The 18,356-nt window shown below is 37.3% G+C and overlaps 1 protein-coding gene across 10 annotated transcripts in view; it reads right to left on the bottom strand.

The window, feature by feature from the left end:
- tcf4 (transcription factor 4) overlaps positions 1-18,356 on the bottom strand; it is a 144,712-nt gene that overhangs the window by 53,747 nt on the left and 72,609 nt on the right. For 9 of the 10 annotated variants that reach the window (XM_065243626.2, XM_065243631.2, XM_065243628.2 and 6 more), the window contains 3 exons: positions 17,661-17,722; positions 4,413-4,542; positions 3,824-3,873 (listed from right to left, as the gene is read on the bottom strand). In XM_065243626.2, the coding sequence (XP_065099698.1) occupies positions 3,824-3,873; positions 4,413-4,542; positions 17,661-17,722 (242 nt within the window). Of the gene's footprint in view, positions 1-3,823; positions 3,874-4,412; positions 4,543-4,975; positions 5,220-17,660; positions 17,723-18,356 lie in introns of those variants that run through there. The other variant, XM_065243633.2, reaches the window with a different exon arrangement.

Here is an 18,356-nt window from a genome sequence, read left to right as displayed (position 1 = left end):
GTACAGGAATACTGAGCCATGGCCCGGTTATTTTCAGGTCTTGACTCTGGATGAGGTTTTGGCAGTACTGAAAGAAATGTGTAGGTTTATTACTGAGAGATTTTTGTGAAACGCCCCACCAGCAGCACTGGGTCGCAGCCAAACACACACAGCTGCTTCTGTCAATCCATCCATTCAAAAAGAAGAAAAAATATCATGAGGTCATTTAATGCTACAATCCTTTTCTTTTGCTCCGTGTAAAACAGGCTGACAGGTGAATCGGACTTAAAATATATCACACATCAGGGAAATATTTACATACGCGATCGTTTATACTATCAAAGTAAAGCATTATTTCAGTGAGCTCTGAAATCTCACACAGACTGAATCTCTGTCATTATTAATGATCCCTTATGGCTTTATTTTACCCGTGAAAGAGACAATCTGAAGGTTTACGCTGTGTTTTTCCATACAATGAAAGAGGAAGGTGACTGTCGAGCTCAGAAAAACATCAATGAAATATTACAAAAACTTCACGTCTGCATTCATTCTACTTTTATCCTGTGTTTTTTCCCCATGTTGGCTGCTCTGTAGCATCTGTGCCGTTTTACACAGAAAGCAAACAGTTTTGTGCTCCATGCACAGAATAAAGTCACACGGGTTTGAAACAAAACGAGCCGACGATAAAATGATGAACTATCGCTTGAGATGATCATTAAACTTACTGAAATTGTTAATTTTCCTCTTTAAATTCTTTATGATCTTGAAAAAGTCACTTCATCTGTGTCGCGGGATTATAGCTTCAAGAAAATATTAAATGGCACGACATTGTGCACCAACATTTTCACCAATCTGAAACAGAAATACAGCGCACACACACACACACACACAAGCGCACACACACAGCCGACAGCTGCTGTTTCTTTCTATCACTGAGTTTTGGGTGGCAGCCAAAGTTTTACCTCCGTCTGCGTGCTGCCCCGTCCGCTACCTGTCACTCAACCCGTTACCATGGAGACCCACCTGAACACCCCATCATTCCTTACGGCCTCGTGCATGAGACTCCAGTGATGTTTGGTTTGTGTTTGATGGCGTTCAGCGTGTGAACCTCATGAAATCTGTCAGGTCAAATCTCATGATAAAAATCTAAAGAATCAAATATGGGGCACTAAAGGCTATTTTAGGACTGTTAGGGTTTTCTGAAGAATTATATGATTGTACATAAATATGTTATATTGTAATACATAATAATTATGTAATAAATAATAAATAGTATAGTAAATACATACATTTGTTGTATTTGTTCTGATTAAAACAATTATTATATTGCAGCAATGAGCATCAGCACAAAAAAATTATAAATTACAAAAATTAAAACAAAATAACCCAAAATAGATTTCATATTCTTAAGTGTATTTTTTTGCTTTGTATGATTTTGTATTTTTTATTTTGGGGCGAAGTACTGTATACCCTGGAAATATTTTATAGAAAAAAATTAATTCAAATAATTAGGATATGAAAAATAATTTGGATATAAAAAATAATTAGGATCTGTATATTTGCGTTGTAAATTTGACATTAGAATATAATGAAAAATATATTAAAGATGTACTTTAAGTGCTGAATATAGTGACACTGAAGTGTATGTTATTGTAAAGTATGATATAATAAAAGTCAGAAAAAAGCATTTCACATCAACATCATGGGCCACATTTACAAAAAATCAGTTTTGTGCTGAAAATCATAATTTTTGTCTACACAAACTATTTGTCTTAGGGTGTGATTGTAGTCTGAGACAGCTGACAATAAAGTTTAGTGTTCGTATGTGTATGTCTGTGTTTCCTCTATTGTTTGTAGATGTCACTGCGGACATATGCTCGCACGGCTGTAATACACAAGAGCGCAGTTAAAAAACACTGAAGTATCTTTACTGCCATAAACGTGCGCTGTTCGGCCTTATTAAAACATGCAGACAGACCATTCATCTTTATAAAACAACAACATCACCCAAAGCAATCCAATAATCCTCCACAATGCTGGATATTTCCTCACTTCGTCCTGAACACACACAACACAGATCCCAGCAATGCCAACTGTATTTACACTTTACGGAGATCCTCTATTGAACGAAAAATGAGTCGGATTTACATTTCACATATCAACAACATGACAGGCGGTGAAAATGAAGAAGTTAAACCTGAGGCTGTGGCTGCAGTACCTCACATCGCCTGTAGGGGGAGGAAAAGCTCTGAAAATAAGACCTGCAGCCCGGAGGAGAGAGATGAAGTCCCAACTGAACATTCTGCACAATCAAACTTCATTTAATTAACACGATGTATACTTTAAACACACGAGTGTTAAACAGCAACAAATCTTTCTTCACATAAACACGTGAACTACAGTGTAAAATGAGGATCATGTTAAAATCATGTAAATAAACATCAGATATCTGCTGTCTCTGTTGCATGATGAATGAGAATATGTGAAAATTTGTGAATAAAAAAAATCACAAATCACTTTTGAATAAGATTAAAGTCTGAGGTTCAGAATGCAACAGCACTGTGAAAAATAACACATAAGTAAATAATTGTTGATATATGCACAAATAACACCTGAGATCTTTCAAATATGATTGTGTTGAATCAGAAATAGCTGTGAAATAAATATAAGAAATTCAAAATGAGTTTTGTTTTTCTGGTGACAGATGCTCTTCAGAACTCGACGAGATGTTATGATGGACAGCGAAACACGTTACTTCTTTATCACATTTACTTTCACAGCAATGTATTACAAAAAGATACAAATCATCCATCAGAAAAAAGAAATTTCGACATGCAGATCCACAGACATTAATAATCAAACACAAGCCGTCTGACATTGACCCAACACACACACATTTATTAAAAGATCATGAATTGTAAAGGAAAATAAATTTTTTTATATCTTGCATAAATGCATGTCATGACTAAAAGCAGTGATATATTAATATATATTAATTTCGTTCTCTGACCTCTGGTGTCACAATTACTGCCAAACAATTATCAAATTTAAAGCTTTATAATAAATGTTTGCATTTGCATGAATTTATTATTGATTATAAATGAAAAATTTGTCTGCTAATTGCTTGGAAATGTTACATAAAAAGTCTGAAATATGCATTAATGCAAAGCAGAATAATAATGATTGATTATTATATATTAGTAATAAATATTATAATGAGCACAGACAAATACTGTGGGAAATGCATGGCAAGCCCGTGTCCAGTACACAACAACACACAGTAAAAGCATTTAATGGTATTCAGAATACCAGAAAGAACAAATAAAACACAAGGTTGAGCCCGTACAGTACCAGCATCAGTGTGTGTATGTTGTGTTAATGAGTCACATGAGAGGTTTACAGAAACACCTGTCATGAGAAGACTGTAAAATAACATCCTCCACTATCACCTCCAACAACACACGTGTTTAAAAACGGCCCATCAGAAATCTATTATAAGATCTTTATTCTGTCTTTCCTCTTAAAGAACTAAAGCCCGACACACTCTCATGGGCGTCCCGCGGGGCGTCTGAGTCACGGCCGTACGCTTCACAATCATTAGTGTGGCATCAAACGTCCGGTCGGGCACACCGGCCCTCACGCGCTACACAATACACACTGACACAATAAAGTCTGGCTGCCTTTTCACTCAGCTTCACGCTTTAATATCCGACACTTAATTCCTCTCCAAAACACAAAGTGAAAAATGCCATTACAACAGAAGCGTGGGCTTCATCTCTAAATCACAGGTGTCATCGTAAATGTTTCGAACACACAGCAGGTTAATCAAATAAAAGAAACTTACTGAGGAGGGTAAACCGGGAGGAACTTTCCGAACTTTTTTTGGCTGGACTTCTGGAAAACCGAGAAAGACAAAAACAATTGTGACACGCTGATCATCTCAGAAAAAAACATTCAGTTGTCACAGAATAAAAGAACTGTTGTCATAAAATACAAAGTGAGTGTTAAACTATTAAAAATAAAGTTGAAGCGTATATAAAAGTGACAGTGTGTGTGTGACAGGTGAATTGTGTCCTGAAGGTCGACACTTTCTCAGGGTCTCCACCTGAAGGCCTGCGTTGATCTATTGTGTTTTATTTATCTATTGTGTTTTATATCTTCAAAAAAAAAATGATTGTAGATTTGAAGGTCCTTTAATAAAACAGATGAAACTCAAATATTGAAACATCAAGGGAAAATCAATAATCACTACAATGCCTTCAAAACATTGATTTTACTCGATCCATGTGGGTCAAACAGAAAACATACACACTTGTGATTTTAATATTAGGGAAAAAACAGACATGGGAAGTACAGATTTATACACAGAGTGATGAGCACAGGAGGAGGTTTGACGACGACGACGATGATGATGATGATGAAGAGGAACTCACCCATTTGGTCGCTGTGAAGGGTTCGTCGCCGCGGGTTTCCTGCGTAATGCTGGTAATACTGGGATCCCAGTTTGGTGGGCGACACCGTCTCAGGACTGACCATTCCCACCTCACCTCCCATGAGACTCGACTACAGAAAACAACAAGACATCAACTTTAAAAATTTTAAACACATTAAACACTTTGTTCGAATTTAAAAAAGACGACACATTCCTGAAGTTAAACACAACCAGAGACGGACGTCACAGAGAAAAACAATTATAAACATTAAAGCTTTCGCTAACGTTTGCAACATTGCCTGTCGAGATTCAGAAGACAAAATACCAACAGGGACAATTTATAAATAAATGTAATTTCTGAAGGTTACTCGAGTGCTGTTTCAAAAATAAATCACAAGATTTTTTTAAAATATATTTTAACTTTAACAGTAAACATTTATTTATTTTGTCAAAATTAGCATTATAAAAGTCTGACCTTCATAATTAAAGTAAATATATATATAAACACAAGAGGATGACAAATCTAACATCCCTACGTACAGTAAGCGTGCAAATTGAACTTACCCTGAACAAACTCTTCCAGTCATTACACTAACACTGATCTGCCAATCAAATCAAACTCGCTCATTTCTACTAAGACAAACACAGATATCTGCGAGACGGACCGCTGGTGACGGGAGCGCGTACGGAAGTCTGAAGTGGGAAAGCCCCGGGCGCGAGACGACACGCAAACTTCCTCCAAACTTTTTAAGGACACTCGGGGTGATCGTCCCGGGCCGGGGCTCATTAGAGGACGTGATGAAGTAGAGGGAATGTTTGTGCCGAGATGAATTCAAATGACCGGGTCTCACAACAGACTTAGCGATGCTTGACTAGAGCCGCATTCACATGCAAAACAACCTAAATAGGCCAATTACGTGGCGGCCCCCGGTCGCAGGCCTCCCCGCGGAGGAGAGCGAGGTCTGCCGCCTTTCACATGCTAAAACAAAAGAGCCCTTGTCTTAAATAAGTCAGCCCATCTCACGGTTAAGGAGGTTTTTTTGGGGTACGGGGGGAGGAGGGACGGGACGCTAAAACAAAAGTGTCTCATTTTCCCCGAGACGGACGGTTTCTCCCAAGCGCGCCGTTGCCCGGCAACTACGAGCGGGAGAAAACCTGCGCTCCCATCGTGCCCGGCATCACGCGGAGTCTCATGCCCAGTTTCGGAGCCGGCTTGGCACGGGAACCCAGCTGGCATCCAGAGGAAATATTAACAAAGATAAATGACGCCCACCTGAAGATGCCCGTGAAGGATTACGGGCTCACATTAATAACAGCAGGCGCATGCTTGCATGGGCACCAAATGATGATTGCGAGAAATAGAGAAGACATTAACGTAATTGGAAAAGTGCAACAAACAAAAATAAGAGACAAAAGCGATGAAAGTGAGAGAGAGAGAAAATCGCAGATGAGATTTTTTTTTAATATCTCCACTGCTTCTTCTAGACGGCAAAAAGATTAATAGAAGAGCAGATAAACCTTTTTTTTCTGATTTCTGATATAAAAATTCCAGTTATTTCATATTGTACAGTATGTGTCTCCTTTAAAGTTTTGGATGACTTCTCAATCAATTGCTAAATATAAAGGTTTGCTTTAAATTCTTCCAAGAGCAAATGATGTGAGCTCTGATATCATTTTTTTATGTCAATGCATATCCCATTATTGTCTGTTTTTATTTTCTCCAAAGTGACAAACAAACAACAGGGAAAATGTTGATACCTTCAAAAAAAGACAACCAGATCTTAATAACATTTTGATTGATGCAATGAGATAAAGTGGAGCTCAAACAAAAAAGTTTTTAAAACTAAAAGTTTTATATTTGATACTTTAATAAAATAAAACGTGTTTCTAGAGCTCTGAGAAACCTCTGAGCAACAAAAATATAGTTAAAAAAATAAAACAAAGCAGGAAACAAACACACAGCGAGATAGATGATCTGCACACAGAAGAAGAAGTGCAGGGGGAAACAGGGAGACTAAAAAGAGCAGGAGGTCTGAAACAGATGAACGAGGAACCCTGTGAACACTCCATCTCATCGGGTCGCTCCATACTAAATGGCCCACGGTCTGAGGGTCTGGTGGACCCATAGGAGGTCTGTTTCACTCGGCACACTGACACCCGTGAGATTTGGCCGCTCTGGACCACTGAAGACAAGGACCGTCCCTATAAACTCCAGCCAAAGTCATGAGCAGAAGACTCTGGAAGATCACAACACTCTCACTCTTTAAAACAGAGAGAGATCAAACCTTTGTCTAATGAGAACAGACAGCAGCACTAAAGGGAAAACCACTGAGAGAGAGAGAGAGAGAGAGAGAGAGAGAGAGAGAGAGAGAGACGATGCAAGACTCTTCACTTGAAGGATCTCATCATTGTGAAGCTTTAAGGAGTCCATATGGATCAGAAGAGTCTGAGAGTTAGTTTGTAAGTGTCCAGCAGCACACATGAGATCTCCTTCAATACGGTTTAACATCATCTCAGAGAATAAAGACTCAAGAGTGGATACATTCAAAAAGATCAAATATGAGACAGCTTGGATTTGTTTAACTTTTTTGTTTATTACAGATTTCGATTTTGTGCTATTTGACAGTTTTCTGGTCACAAACATTTGGAAAGTTATATTAATACAGAGCGTCTTTCACACATCTGACTGAAACTCTACAATACACTTTCTGTCAAGTTATGCATGAAATCTGCTTTACTTCAAAAAATAGCATTTCAATCAATAATGTTAACATATTCTTGACTCATTCTTTGATCAGGTCAGGATTTGGGTGGTGAGTTTTGAAATTAAACCCATGCTTATAGATGCCATATGGACACTGTTTGGGCTCAGAAGAAGTTTATAATATTTTCTTTACACGATACATTAGATAGTGACTAGTTCAGAGTGTAAGATTGTCACTGCATCCAAATTGCCTACTTCCATACTATACATTGGGCAAAAAGCAGTAGGTGAGGCCAGTAGGTTTGTCCAAATGCATAGTATTTTAAAAATAGTAAACTAGAGAAGTACCAGTATGATCTACTACTTCTGGCAAGATTTTGAAGTGTGTATACCATGGACCCTTTACTATCCCGTGATACTGATTATTCTGTCTGATATCTGCTGATACCGATAGCCGATTATTCAGACTGATATCTGCCATTGTTGATTATTCAGACTGATATCTGCCAATATCGATTATTCAGACTGATATATGCTGATACCGATTATTCAGACTGATATCTGCCATTGTTGATTATTCAGACTGATATCTGCCGATACCGTTAATTCAGACTGATATCTGCTGATACCGACAGCCAATTATCCAGACTGATATCTGCCAATACCGATTATTCAGACTGATATCTACCATTGTTGTTTATTCAGACTGATATCTGCTGATACCGATAGCCAATTATCCAGACTGATATCTGCCAATACCGATTATTCAGACTGATATCTGCCATTGTTGATTATTCAGACTGATATCTGCCAATGCTGATTATTCCGACTGATATCTGCTGATACCGGTAGCCGATTATTCAGACTGATATATGCCAATACCGATTATTCCGGCTGATATCTGCCGATACCGATTATTCAGTCTGATATCTGCTGATACCAATAGCCAATATCCAGACTGATATCTGCCGATACCAATTATCCTGACTGATATCTGCCTATACCGATAGCCAATTATTCAGACCGATATCTGCTGATACCGATAGTTTGGTGGTTATATTAACTTGCAAAATAAAAAATAGTGCCCCTATAGCCCCCATACCCTAAAATTATTTGCATTATTTGAAGGAACATCCATTTTTTGTTGTGTACAAAATCATAGTGGATATTAATAAGTACAATCATTCAACCCCACAATGCACCGCAATAATGAGGGTAGAACTGATGTACACTGACAGCTAGCCACTAGTCAACCACTGAAGCTCGTGCCGAATGAATTCTTGCAGCTCAGGTGTCTGAATTTACTCACTCGTTTTCATTTACTCCTTCCAGTGAACTAAATTAGTGGACTAATGTAGGTGAATAAGGGTATTTGGGGTATTTAGGACACAGCCTGGGTCTCTATGTGTGTGCAGGTGTTCAGGTTATGTACTGCAACTAAGGTAATGGGTGACTCTCTGTAAATATCTTAGACCAGGCAAGCAGTCAAAGGTTTAGATACTCGCATACAAAGTTAAATTCAAAATGTATTTTTTAAAAATGTCTGAGATGATAAATGAACTCAATTTGTTGTTTTAAACATTCAGCATATTAAGGTCATGAGACAAGCGTGTAGCATATTATTGTTTGAAATGTTACACATTTTGCAGTGTGTTAGATACTTAGTATCTAATTTTTATGCTCATGCACGCACACACACATGCACACAAACACGCTCTTGAGTAATGAGGCAGTGATGAAGGCTTCCTATAGAGCAGAGGTCAAAGGTCAGAGGACTACTGAGGACTGCACTGATGACACAGCAATGTGTGTGTGTGTGTGTGTGTGTGTGCACGCGCGTGTCTGTGATGCACTATGCACATGGTCTAAAGTAACTGACTCCCAAAACACACATGCACGCACGCACACACACACACACCCGTCTGAGCTGTAGAAAGAAACTGGTGCATGTGTCTCCTCCAGTTGTTTGGGCTCTAAGAAGGAGCCATTAATTATGAGAACATAGCACACCTGCACACACACACAACACGCAGGAGTATAACCTGTACACACACACACCTGTACACATAAAGTGCTGATGCTACAACACAAACACAGAATCTTAGATGCGTTCCAGATGAATACTTCACAAGTTCAGATGTCACACATAAGAAGAAATAGGTCGACAGATTTGATGTTGCTCATCTCATTGCAGATTGAATGTTGTTTGTATTCATCATTAGAAGTTTGCCATGTCAAAGGCACCCAATATGCGATGATAATAAAGACAGCGTACAGTCAGACAAACACTGAATACAGACTGATGAGAGGTCAAGATTATTAATGACATCTGGGTAGTTGACAAATAAACCATAAATGTGTCATATGGTGTGAAATAACAAAAATAGAAGACAAAACTATCTCATGTTATTTGTAACTCTAACATTAAGATAAATCTCTCTTAAGTTAGGCTGCCCTCAACCAAGGATTTTCCTAGTTGACTAGTAGTCGTTCATTTTCGCTATTAATATCACATTTATGATATGAATGTATTATTTAAATATATATATGAAAACTCGACGAGATGGAGATGCAGGTCCTTGGCAGATCTAGCAAGTTTATAGCGTTCCTCACTTTTTGGACGACATGTACACAATTCCCATACGAACGAACACTGCCTGATAATGGCGCATGTTAGTTAACATTAGCGGACATGGGTGACATTGTTTCCTATACTGCTTATATTTTTAAAATGATAAGTTATACTTTGAATTGGGTAGGATTAAGGATGTAGAATTAGGATTTGCAGAATCAGACATTAATATGTGATTTATAAGTATTAAAAAACAGCCAATATCTCTAATGTTAATGCTAATAACTAGGGATGCACCGAGACCACTATTTTGGAATACTTGCCGATACCGATACCGAGTACTTAAAAAAAAAAAAAAACATGATTTAAATTTACAGGTAACAGCTTTAGTCACATAATTTAACAAAAAAACAAAGGACTAGTTTTCCAGTTTGTTGTAAACTCTGCCTCTTTGGACAACACAAGAGGCATTAACCCCTTACACGCCGCTCAAACATAGACATTTCTCAGACCGTGGTATCGATTCCTGGTATCGGGGGACTTTTAACGAGTACGAGTACTTTAGAAAATGTGGTATCGAGGCCGATACCCGATACCAGTATTGGTATCGGTGCATCCCTACTAATAACCAAGTAGTTATTAGCGAGAATAAAACCTCACTACAGTTATCATTATTCTTATTAACTCACCAAAGTATTTAAAGTGAGAAGGATGAATAAAAAAACATGCATTTTAACCTTAGACTTTAAATGTTGTTGTTAAATGCATTATTGTTTTATATATCATTGATCTACAGTCCATACACAGGATTTACTTCAATTACATCAGACGTTTATGTCATAAAATCATCCATAAGTAATCCCTTACTTTACTTTTTAGGAAAAAACTAATTCAATTATAGTAACTACTGACTTAGTAACTAGTTACACCTACAGTAGAATATCATCTGTCTGTCTGATGGAAGGACCACCATCTTCTGTCCGGCCTTTCTCTCTGATGTCTCAGTGAATCTGGACTCGCAACTCAGCATCATCAATCACATCACACGATCTTCAGTGTCAAACAGAAACTACACGCAGCCAGTCAAAAGACCAACACTTCACACGCCGGTCTCTTCCTGTAGGAAACACAGCGAGACAAACACCTCCGAAACGGACCGGTGCCAGAACCTGAGACAGAGAATGAGATCTACACCTCTCATCTCCTCATCCTGCACGCATCTGTTCAAGCTGTCTCACTCTCGCTGGCACGACGCCTCAATAACACTCATCATCCTCAGACAGGAAGAGAGCAGACGCAGACATCCGAAGCTTTTCATCTGCGAGCTAGAATGCAATGAAAAGGTAAACGCGTATGGTGTAAATGAATATTTGTAAACCATTAAAGTGGAGGTGAAGCTACAACGCTCTGAAAATAGACGAGTGAAGTGTGTGTCTCTCTGTGTATGTGTGTGTGTGTCGCACAAGAGTCCTCACACTGATTTTTGGCTCTCGTCTGCTAGCGTAGCTTTAACACAGGAAGAGGAATTGGATGCAAAAGACTCGGCAGGTGAAGACACACACACACACACACACACACACACACACACACACACACACACACACACACACACACACACACACACACACACGCAAACACACACACACACTGAACGAGTCTTTATACAGCAGGGCTTTTAACAAGGGGCAATTAACACGCTGACGTGCAACAAGCAGAAAAGTACTCAAGCAGACAAGCAGCTAAATATGAGAGACACATCTAGAGTAATCAGAAACACACACACACACGCACACACGTGCACGAGTGTAAATCACGCAATTCAAATCAAAAATATTCTGGCAAACATCTTGAGTTTAACATCAGTGATGAGTGAAGAAATAACATCAACTCAATCCAAACACACAACACGTTCATGAGTTTGATGATATAATATTTTAAAATTCTTATACCATACATTATAAACTTTATGATAATTTTTTCTTGAGGAGTTTTCATTTAGATTGCATTATAACACTTTACTTGAGTTAAACATATCAAACACATAACCAGAATAACAACAACATCTGCAGACAACAACAAAAATTCACAGAGGTAAAGATCAGAGTTATTATTCATAAAAATCAAATATGGAGAGAAAGTTTTTGATTTTGTTACTAGACGTCATATGCAGTAAGGATGTGATGCATGTGGCTGTAAGTCTCATTCTCTTTTCTGATTGGCTAAAACTATCTGCAAATAAACAAAAATGTACAGGCATGAAGGTGGTGGACAGATATGTGTGTGTGTGTGTAGCCTTGACTCCAAAAGATTAACACAACCACAGTTTTACATTCAGCACAGTAAACACACACACACACACACACACACACACACACACACACACACACACACACACACACACACACACACATTACTAAGATATTCACACACACACACGCGCACACAGTAGTGTTTGTGTATTGTTGCGTAAATGACATTGTCATGTGGCCTGTGAGCTAAACATCTGCAACTTTCTGTCAAAAAAAACCTGACTCTTGTGTGTTTATATGAAATATGTTTGTTTGTGTGATCTGTAAACCCATTTCCACACAACATAACTAAATTATATCCACACAAACAATAAACAATCACAGAATAATCACTCATGTCAACTATTTCCATAATTTCTGCATAGCGTTATTATTTTTACACGCTTTATTACAACATACGACCAGCTGAGGCCCTGTGTGTGTGTGTGTGTGTGTGTGTGTGTGTGTGTGTGTGTGTGTGTGTTAGACAGAAACAGAGAGAAAGAGAGAGATTTTAACTAGTTGCATACTAGTTATGTGGTTGATAGGGTGGTCTTTCTGATTCTTAGGATCTGTTGCTGGTTTGTGTTAAAGTAGTTGGTTGCTAGGGTACTGTGGGTGGTTGCTAAGTAAATCTAAACTGACTTTTCTTGCCTTTTTTATTATTTGGCAGGTTAACACTGTAAATCTCTTCACATACTATAGTAAACCAACACCACATCCGTCCTAAAACATGTCACGTGACATCGAAACAAGTTTAAAATTGATTCTGAAGCAAACATAACGAATTAAATCAACATAATGTCATAATATTTAACAGTGAGAATGTTATAAAGCAAGAAACAGTTTGAGGATTTTATATATATACTCAATATGAAACATGACCAGAGCCTAAACTTATCTGAATGTGTGTATACTAGGAGTGTAAATGGGACAATTCATTACGATGCAGAACAAAATCGATTTTCCCCGCCAGCGATGCAGAATTTGCCAATACATCAAACGCTTCTTCGATGCAATTATGTTTTAATTCAATAAATGTATCAGTATTTTATATTACGTGACTAGTTAAGCAGTTACTTTTTTTTAAAGTGCAGTGTGTAATTTTTAGAAGGATCTCTTGACAGAAATGCAAAATAATATACAAAACTATATTATCAGGGGTGTATAAAGACCTTTTTATAATGAACCGTTATGTTTTTATTACCTTAGAATGAGACGTTTTTATCTACATACACCGAGGGTCCCCTTATGTGGAAGTCGCCATTTTGTGCCGCCATGTTTCTTCAAAAGCCCTTAACGTTTCCGTCAATGATATTTTATGGTGGTGGCTACCATAGCTTCTCTATGCGTTTTAAAAGCGAGGGAAGAGCAGTGGACATTGGTTGCAATTTGCAACCTCACCACTAGATTTACCATTAAAATTTACACACTGCACCTTTAAATAAACAAAAATGAATAATGTGGGGCAAAATGTCACATAAAGTCAAGCTCATGATGGCAACAGTCAAAGTCTTTCAATAATTTGTGCCAAAATGTGCAATAGTAAATAGTAAATAGTAAAAACTAAAGCTGTTAAACTTAAGCATTTGATCTCTGTCACACAACTTCAGATCTTTAAAAAATCAACTACAAATCAATATCACCAGCAGTGCTAAACACATCTTCATCTTCTGCCTCTTTCGCTGTGTTTTCGCTGCTACAATTGCTTTGTTGCTACATTCACTTGTTGACGCTAGCAGATAAAAATAAAGAAAAATGCGTGCTTTGGCGAAAATGCGTACCTGTAGATAGACGTTACATCAAGGAATGAGGATGTGGAGAGTGTCAAAATAAAGAGAACCACATATTGATATTTTATGTGTGGCATCATATCATTAGAAATATAATCGATGTATTGATCCATACATGTATTGTTACACCTTTAGTGTATAAGTCATGATCTAAAGAAATAGAAGCATCTTCCCTAGCTAGTGAGCATCTGTTGGGTAGACACCTCAATGTCATGCAGTGATGGCAATAACAGAAGAGTCCATACATAACTCACTGCACATCAATACAACATTAATGTTAGTGTTTGTGGCTTTGTGAGGGTTTGTTAATGCACATCTATACACATTCACCATTCCCTTTTGACATTTCTTTATCTTTATGATACAATGTGCTAAATACATCAGGGGTCATTTGAATCTCTAATAAAAACCATAAATAAGAGCGATACTATCAGTGATGTTTGTCACCAACAGACAAACAGGAAGCACCTGATATTGAGACTAAAATATCAGGGAATCTGAAAATAAGTTTTTTATCCCAGAATTCTGAGCGCCAGTGGATTTTAAAGCAACATAAATGCTGTCGGATCCGTTCCACGACTCTGTCACTCACATCTCGACAGTCTGTCTTCTCTGATGGCTTTGTCTTGTAAACTGTCAGGAGAGATTAATTTGAGAGCGCGCTCACAGCTTTAGAGACCCTGCCGGCGACCCGGAAAAAGCAAACCGGTGAGAAAACTTTCTACAAACTTACAGACCGCAACAATTTACATTTTAACACCAAACGCCTCACTTCAGACTTCATTTGCATGCTGGAATAATTACTGTACAGTTCTGTCATTTCTCTGACTGGCAGTGAGGTAACAAAGTCGAAATGTGGTATTTTTTGGGTGTTAAAAGAATTATTCACTGTGCAAACTACAATAAACACTGTAACTCAACACACAAGATGGTCAAACTCAACTCAGTCGGGTCAGAGACGAATTTAAGACGAAATGATGAAATATTAAACTCATAACAGAGCACAGAATAGCTGCGTTAACATTACCCTTTAAATTGCGCAAATTGTAATGCAATTAAATTAGGGAATTGAAAATGCACTCAATGGAGACACGTTATTTGCATAAAAAAAGTTTTTGACGCTTGAGTGAGGTGGTTTTTCAAGCAATTTGAAGAAGGAATATATCGCAAAATTACAATGGAAACGCAATGTTTTTTTACATTTACAGGTCACCTGACATGCGTAAAAGTCACATGATCATTCTTTAAATATGGCGCGTTACGTTTGGTTGAAGGACAAGACAGAAGCGGTGTGTTTGGGTTCATGTGGTGTCACAAGAACTGACATCAAAATACAACAAGTCGACTGCTCTGTATGCTTTCAAGTCGCTCTCGCTGTATTTTGATGTCATCCACATGGGATAATACATTGATATGGCGATGCATCCTTGTCTGTCTTTACGCGATACGAGAATCCATACGCTGGCATCAAATATCGATCATTAAATTAATAAAACAAGATGCTCTAAACAGATTTCCCAGCTTCATTACTACTGGGTGGCACTTAATACATGAAAAGTGGGAATGAGGGAAACGTGAACAAAATAACTTGTTAACTTGTCAACTTGTAAGTTAACTTGTCTGAAAGATGATAGGATGGCGAATGTGCGTAAAATAAAAGATTTACATCCAAAGTCCCACTTCAACTTTTATAACATTGATGGGCTGTTAGAAATGTAGCAGGTTTAGACACATTTTTATGTTATTATATGTGTCCGTTTACAAGGACCTTTTGTTTTCATAGTTTGGCAGATATCGTGATGCATCATCATAGGACTGGCAAGCAATACACAGATTATCGCAGAACCGCAACATCATGATAACATTGTTACCGTGAGCCGTGTTTCATGTATCGCATAATATAGCGAGGTACCCTGTGATTCCCACCCGTAGTCTGCACAACCAAACACACCCATCACCATAGGTTTTCTCAAGAGACAACAAAATTACATTTAGGTCACGTACAGTACAGTAACATCAGGTTAAGGAAACACTGCCATTTCGCAATAGTTTTTTTGTCGACATTCAGAAAATACGCTGAAGCTTTGTGCAGCCACTGAATCACACATCTTTATGAGCTGTGTATTAATATTACTGTTTTAAATCAGAAGAATGATAAAGATATGGGGGTGAGATCTTTTGACTTGGGCCTGCAAGTAACCGCATTGTAATGCAAAAATATATGCATCCCTGTAGCATCACAGCACTGCATTTTGCACAAACACCAGAAAAATCTGCCAGTTTTTGCAATTTCTGTGTTAAATTTGGTCAAGATAATCTCATTCAAACACAAACGCAAACAAAAACCGTTCTAAAAAAAACCTTTTCTGTCAATCTGCTGATTCGAAGCAAGTCTATTCTTAATGTACAGTCAGTGCATGACATTTTAACATCTCTACGTCTCTTAATATAAACTCATAAATATAACACATACACTTATAAATATCCAGCTATATATTTATACACAGTGAGCTGTATGAATTCATCTATGTGTGCTTTAACATAAACGTGTGTAACAGTGGCCATCTGTTTACTGGAATGACTGCAAAGCCAACAAACCAATCATTTATTTATTTAATCAAATACAGAAATTAAAAACATTTAATTAATCCAAAAAGACTTGAATCTGAACTGTAAATAACTAAAAAATTATTCTTATTTGTAATTATTGTGTTCATATTAATCACTATTACTGTATATTATTATACAATGTGACATCATAATCATTATGTTAAAGCGATCTTGTGCTTCTCAGAAACTATGAAAAAATGAAATGCTCACAATGCTAAGACAAAGACTCAGAAAGTAATCTGTGTGTCATTTCAAGTTTACAAACGGCGAAAGGTCTGCACATCCAAAGTACCCAGATTGGATTCAGGTGCCGGAGTAACAAAATATAAATCAGAAAAGGTCCACACACTGATTAGAAATGCTCCAAATATTTGTGACTTTATGTTTCTCCTTTCGTCATATCAAGTTTCACATGTAAACAATGTACTAAAGTATGAGATTTGACCAAATATAAAAGTCTCAACCAGATACTAAACAAGTGCAAATAAAAAACTTTAGTAAGTTTTCTCAAAGTTTCTCTTTTTTAAAATAAAACCATCTTAGACAAACTGATCCTTTAATTAAACATAACTAAGAAATTAACTCTTTCCCCGCCAGCGTTTAAAAAAAAGTTGCAAGCCAGCACCAGCTTTTTTATGATTTTCACAAAAGTTTAACCCCTTCCAGGAAAATTTCTTCTTTAAATATAATATTATTAATCCTTTATTTAACCAGGAAAGTCCCATTTAGACTTCACAGTCACAAATAAAGGACTGAGATCTAGTAACATAATTTTTTGTGCAACAGATTTAAGGATTAGAAATATGAAGACAACTTTCCTAAAAGTGCCTTAGCAATGAACACATACATATACACTTTCCTCTTCTATCTAAATCAAGACCAAGTCACTAATTCATAAAAGGTACAATGATGGGTACCAGAATAAACATACAGTATATCTTATCGTCATTGGATCTTTTTATCACCTCTCAAATATGGGTAGGTTTCTTCAAAAATACCAAACTTTGAGCAAAAAGCTGAGATAATTGTAAAGGCCTTTTGTTAGAGATCAGATTCATGATCACAACATACAGAGTTTTACTGTTTTTGGATCAGTGGATGCTTCAGTGTTTTATAAGTTGGATAAAAAGCGACACCTAGTGGATGATAGAGGAAATATGGATTGGCGTAAAAACTCGTCATTGACAAGAAAGCGTTTTCTCTTAATTGACAAGATAACTCGTCAATGGCGGGGAAAGAGTTAATCAAGTAGACCTACAGTATAATATATCTAAAGTCTTACCTGGTGACAGCCGTGTATGCTGGAGTCTCGTCCGTAAGAATACGACGTCCGTTCTGTTTTACCTGTTAGAAAATGACAGAACATTAGCTCGCTAAATAATGAGTCTTAATAATAATACATCTTCTGAAACATCTCTCATACCTCTAAGTACAAACAAAAACCAACAGAAACCTTTAGGGGAAAATCACTTCATAGATCTGAGACAAATCAACAGTAATGATGTGTGAGATCTGCTGCATGTCTTAGCACGAGATCACAGAGACACAGATCTCAATGTAAACTATCACGCCTTTCATTCACCGCTTTACAAGAGCTTCAGACATGACAAACTGGATTTCTGCTGGTTATTATTGTCTAGGAGAAGTCAAACACATCAGCTGTTTGCTCAGGCTAGTATCAAACAAAAGTATTGAAGATGTTTTACCTCAGACTTTTTTGTTGATGTTACAAAGTGAAAGAAAAAGAAAAACATTTCAGGGTCCTTCAGAGTCAAGCATGAAGTCTGATAATAGCAGAATAAACAGCTTATGATCTGATCTACAGTCTGATAATGATACAGAAGAACATGAATGAATGAGTCCGGACTATAGCTTTACTGAACCGGACCAAAACTAAAGACAGACACAATATAGATATCAGATATTCTGAAACATTTATCTCAAATAAAATCATCTGACACTTTTCAAGTTTATAAAA

This window comes from Paramisgurnus dabryanus, chromosome 18, assembly GCF_030506205.2.
Source record: "Paramisgurnus dabryanus chromosome 18, PD_genome_1.1, whole genome shotgun sequence".
Taxonomy (NCBI): Eukaryota; Metazoa; Chordata; class Actinopteri; order Cypriniformes; family Cobitidae; genus Paramisgurnus; species Paramisgurnus dabryanus.
Note: the sequence above shows the minus strand (reverse complement) of the source record. Positions and strands in the feature narration are given on the sequence as shown.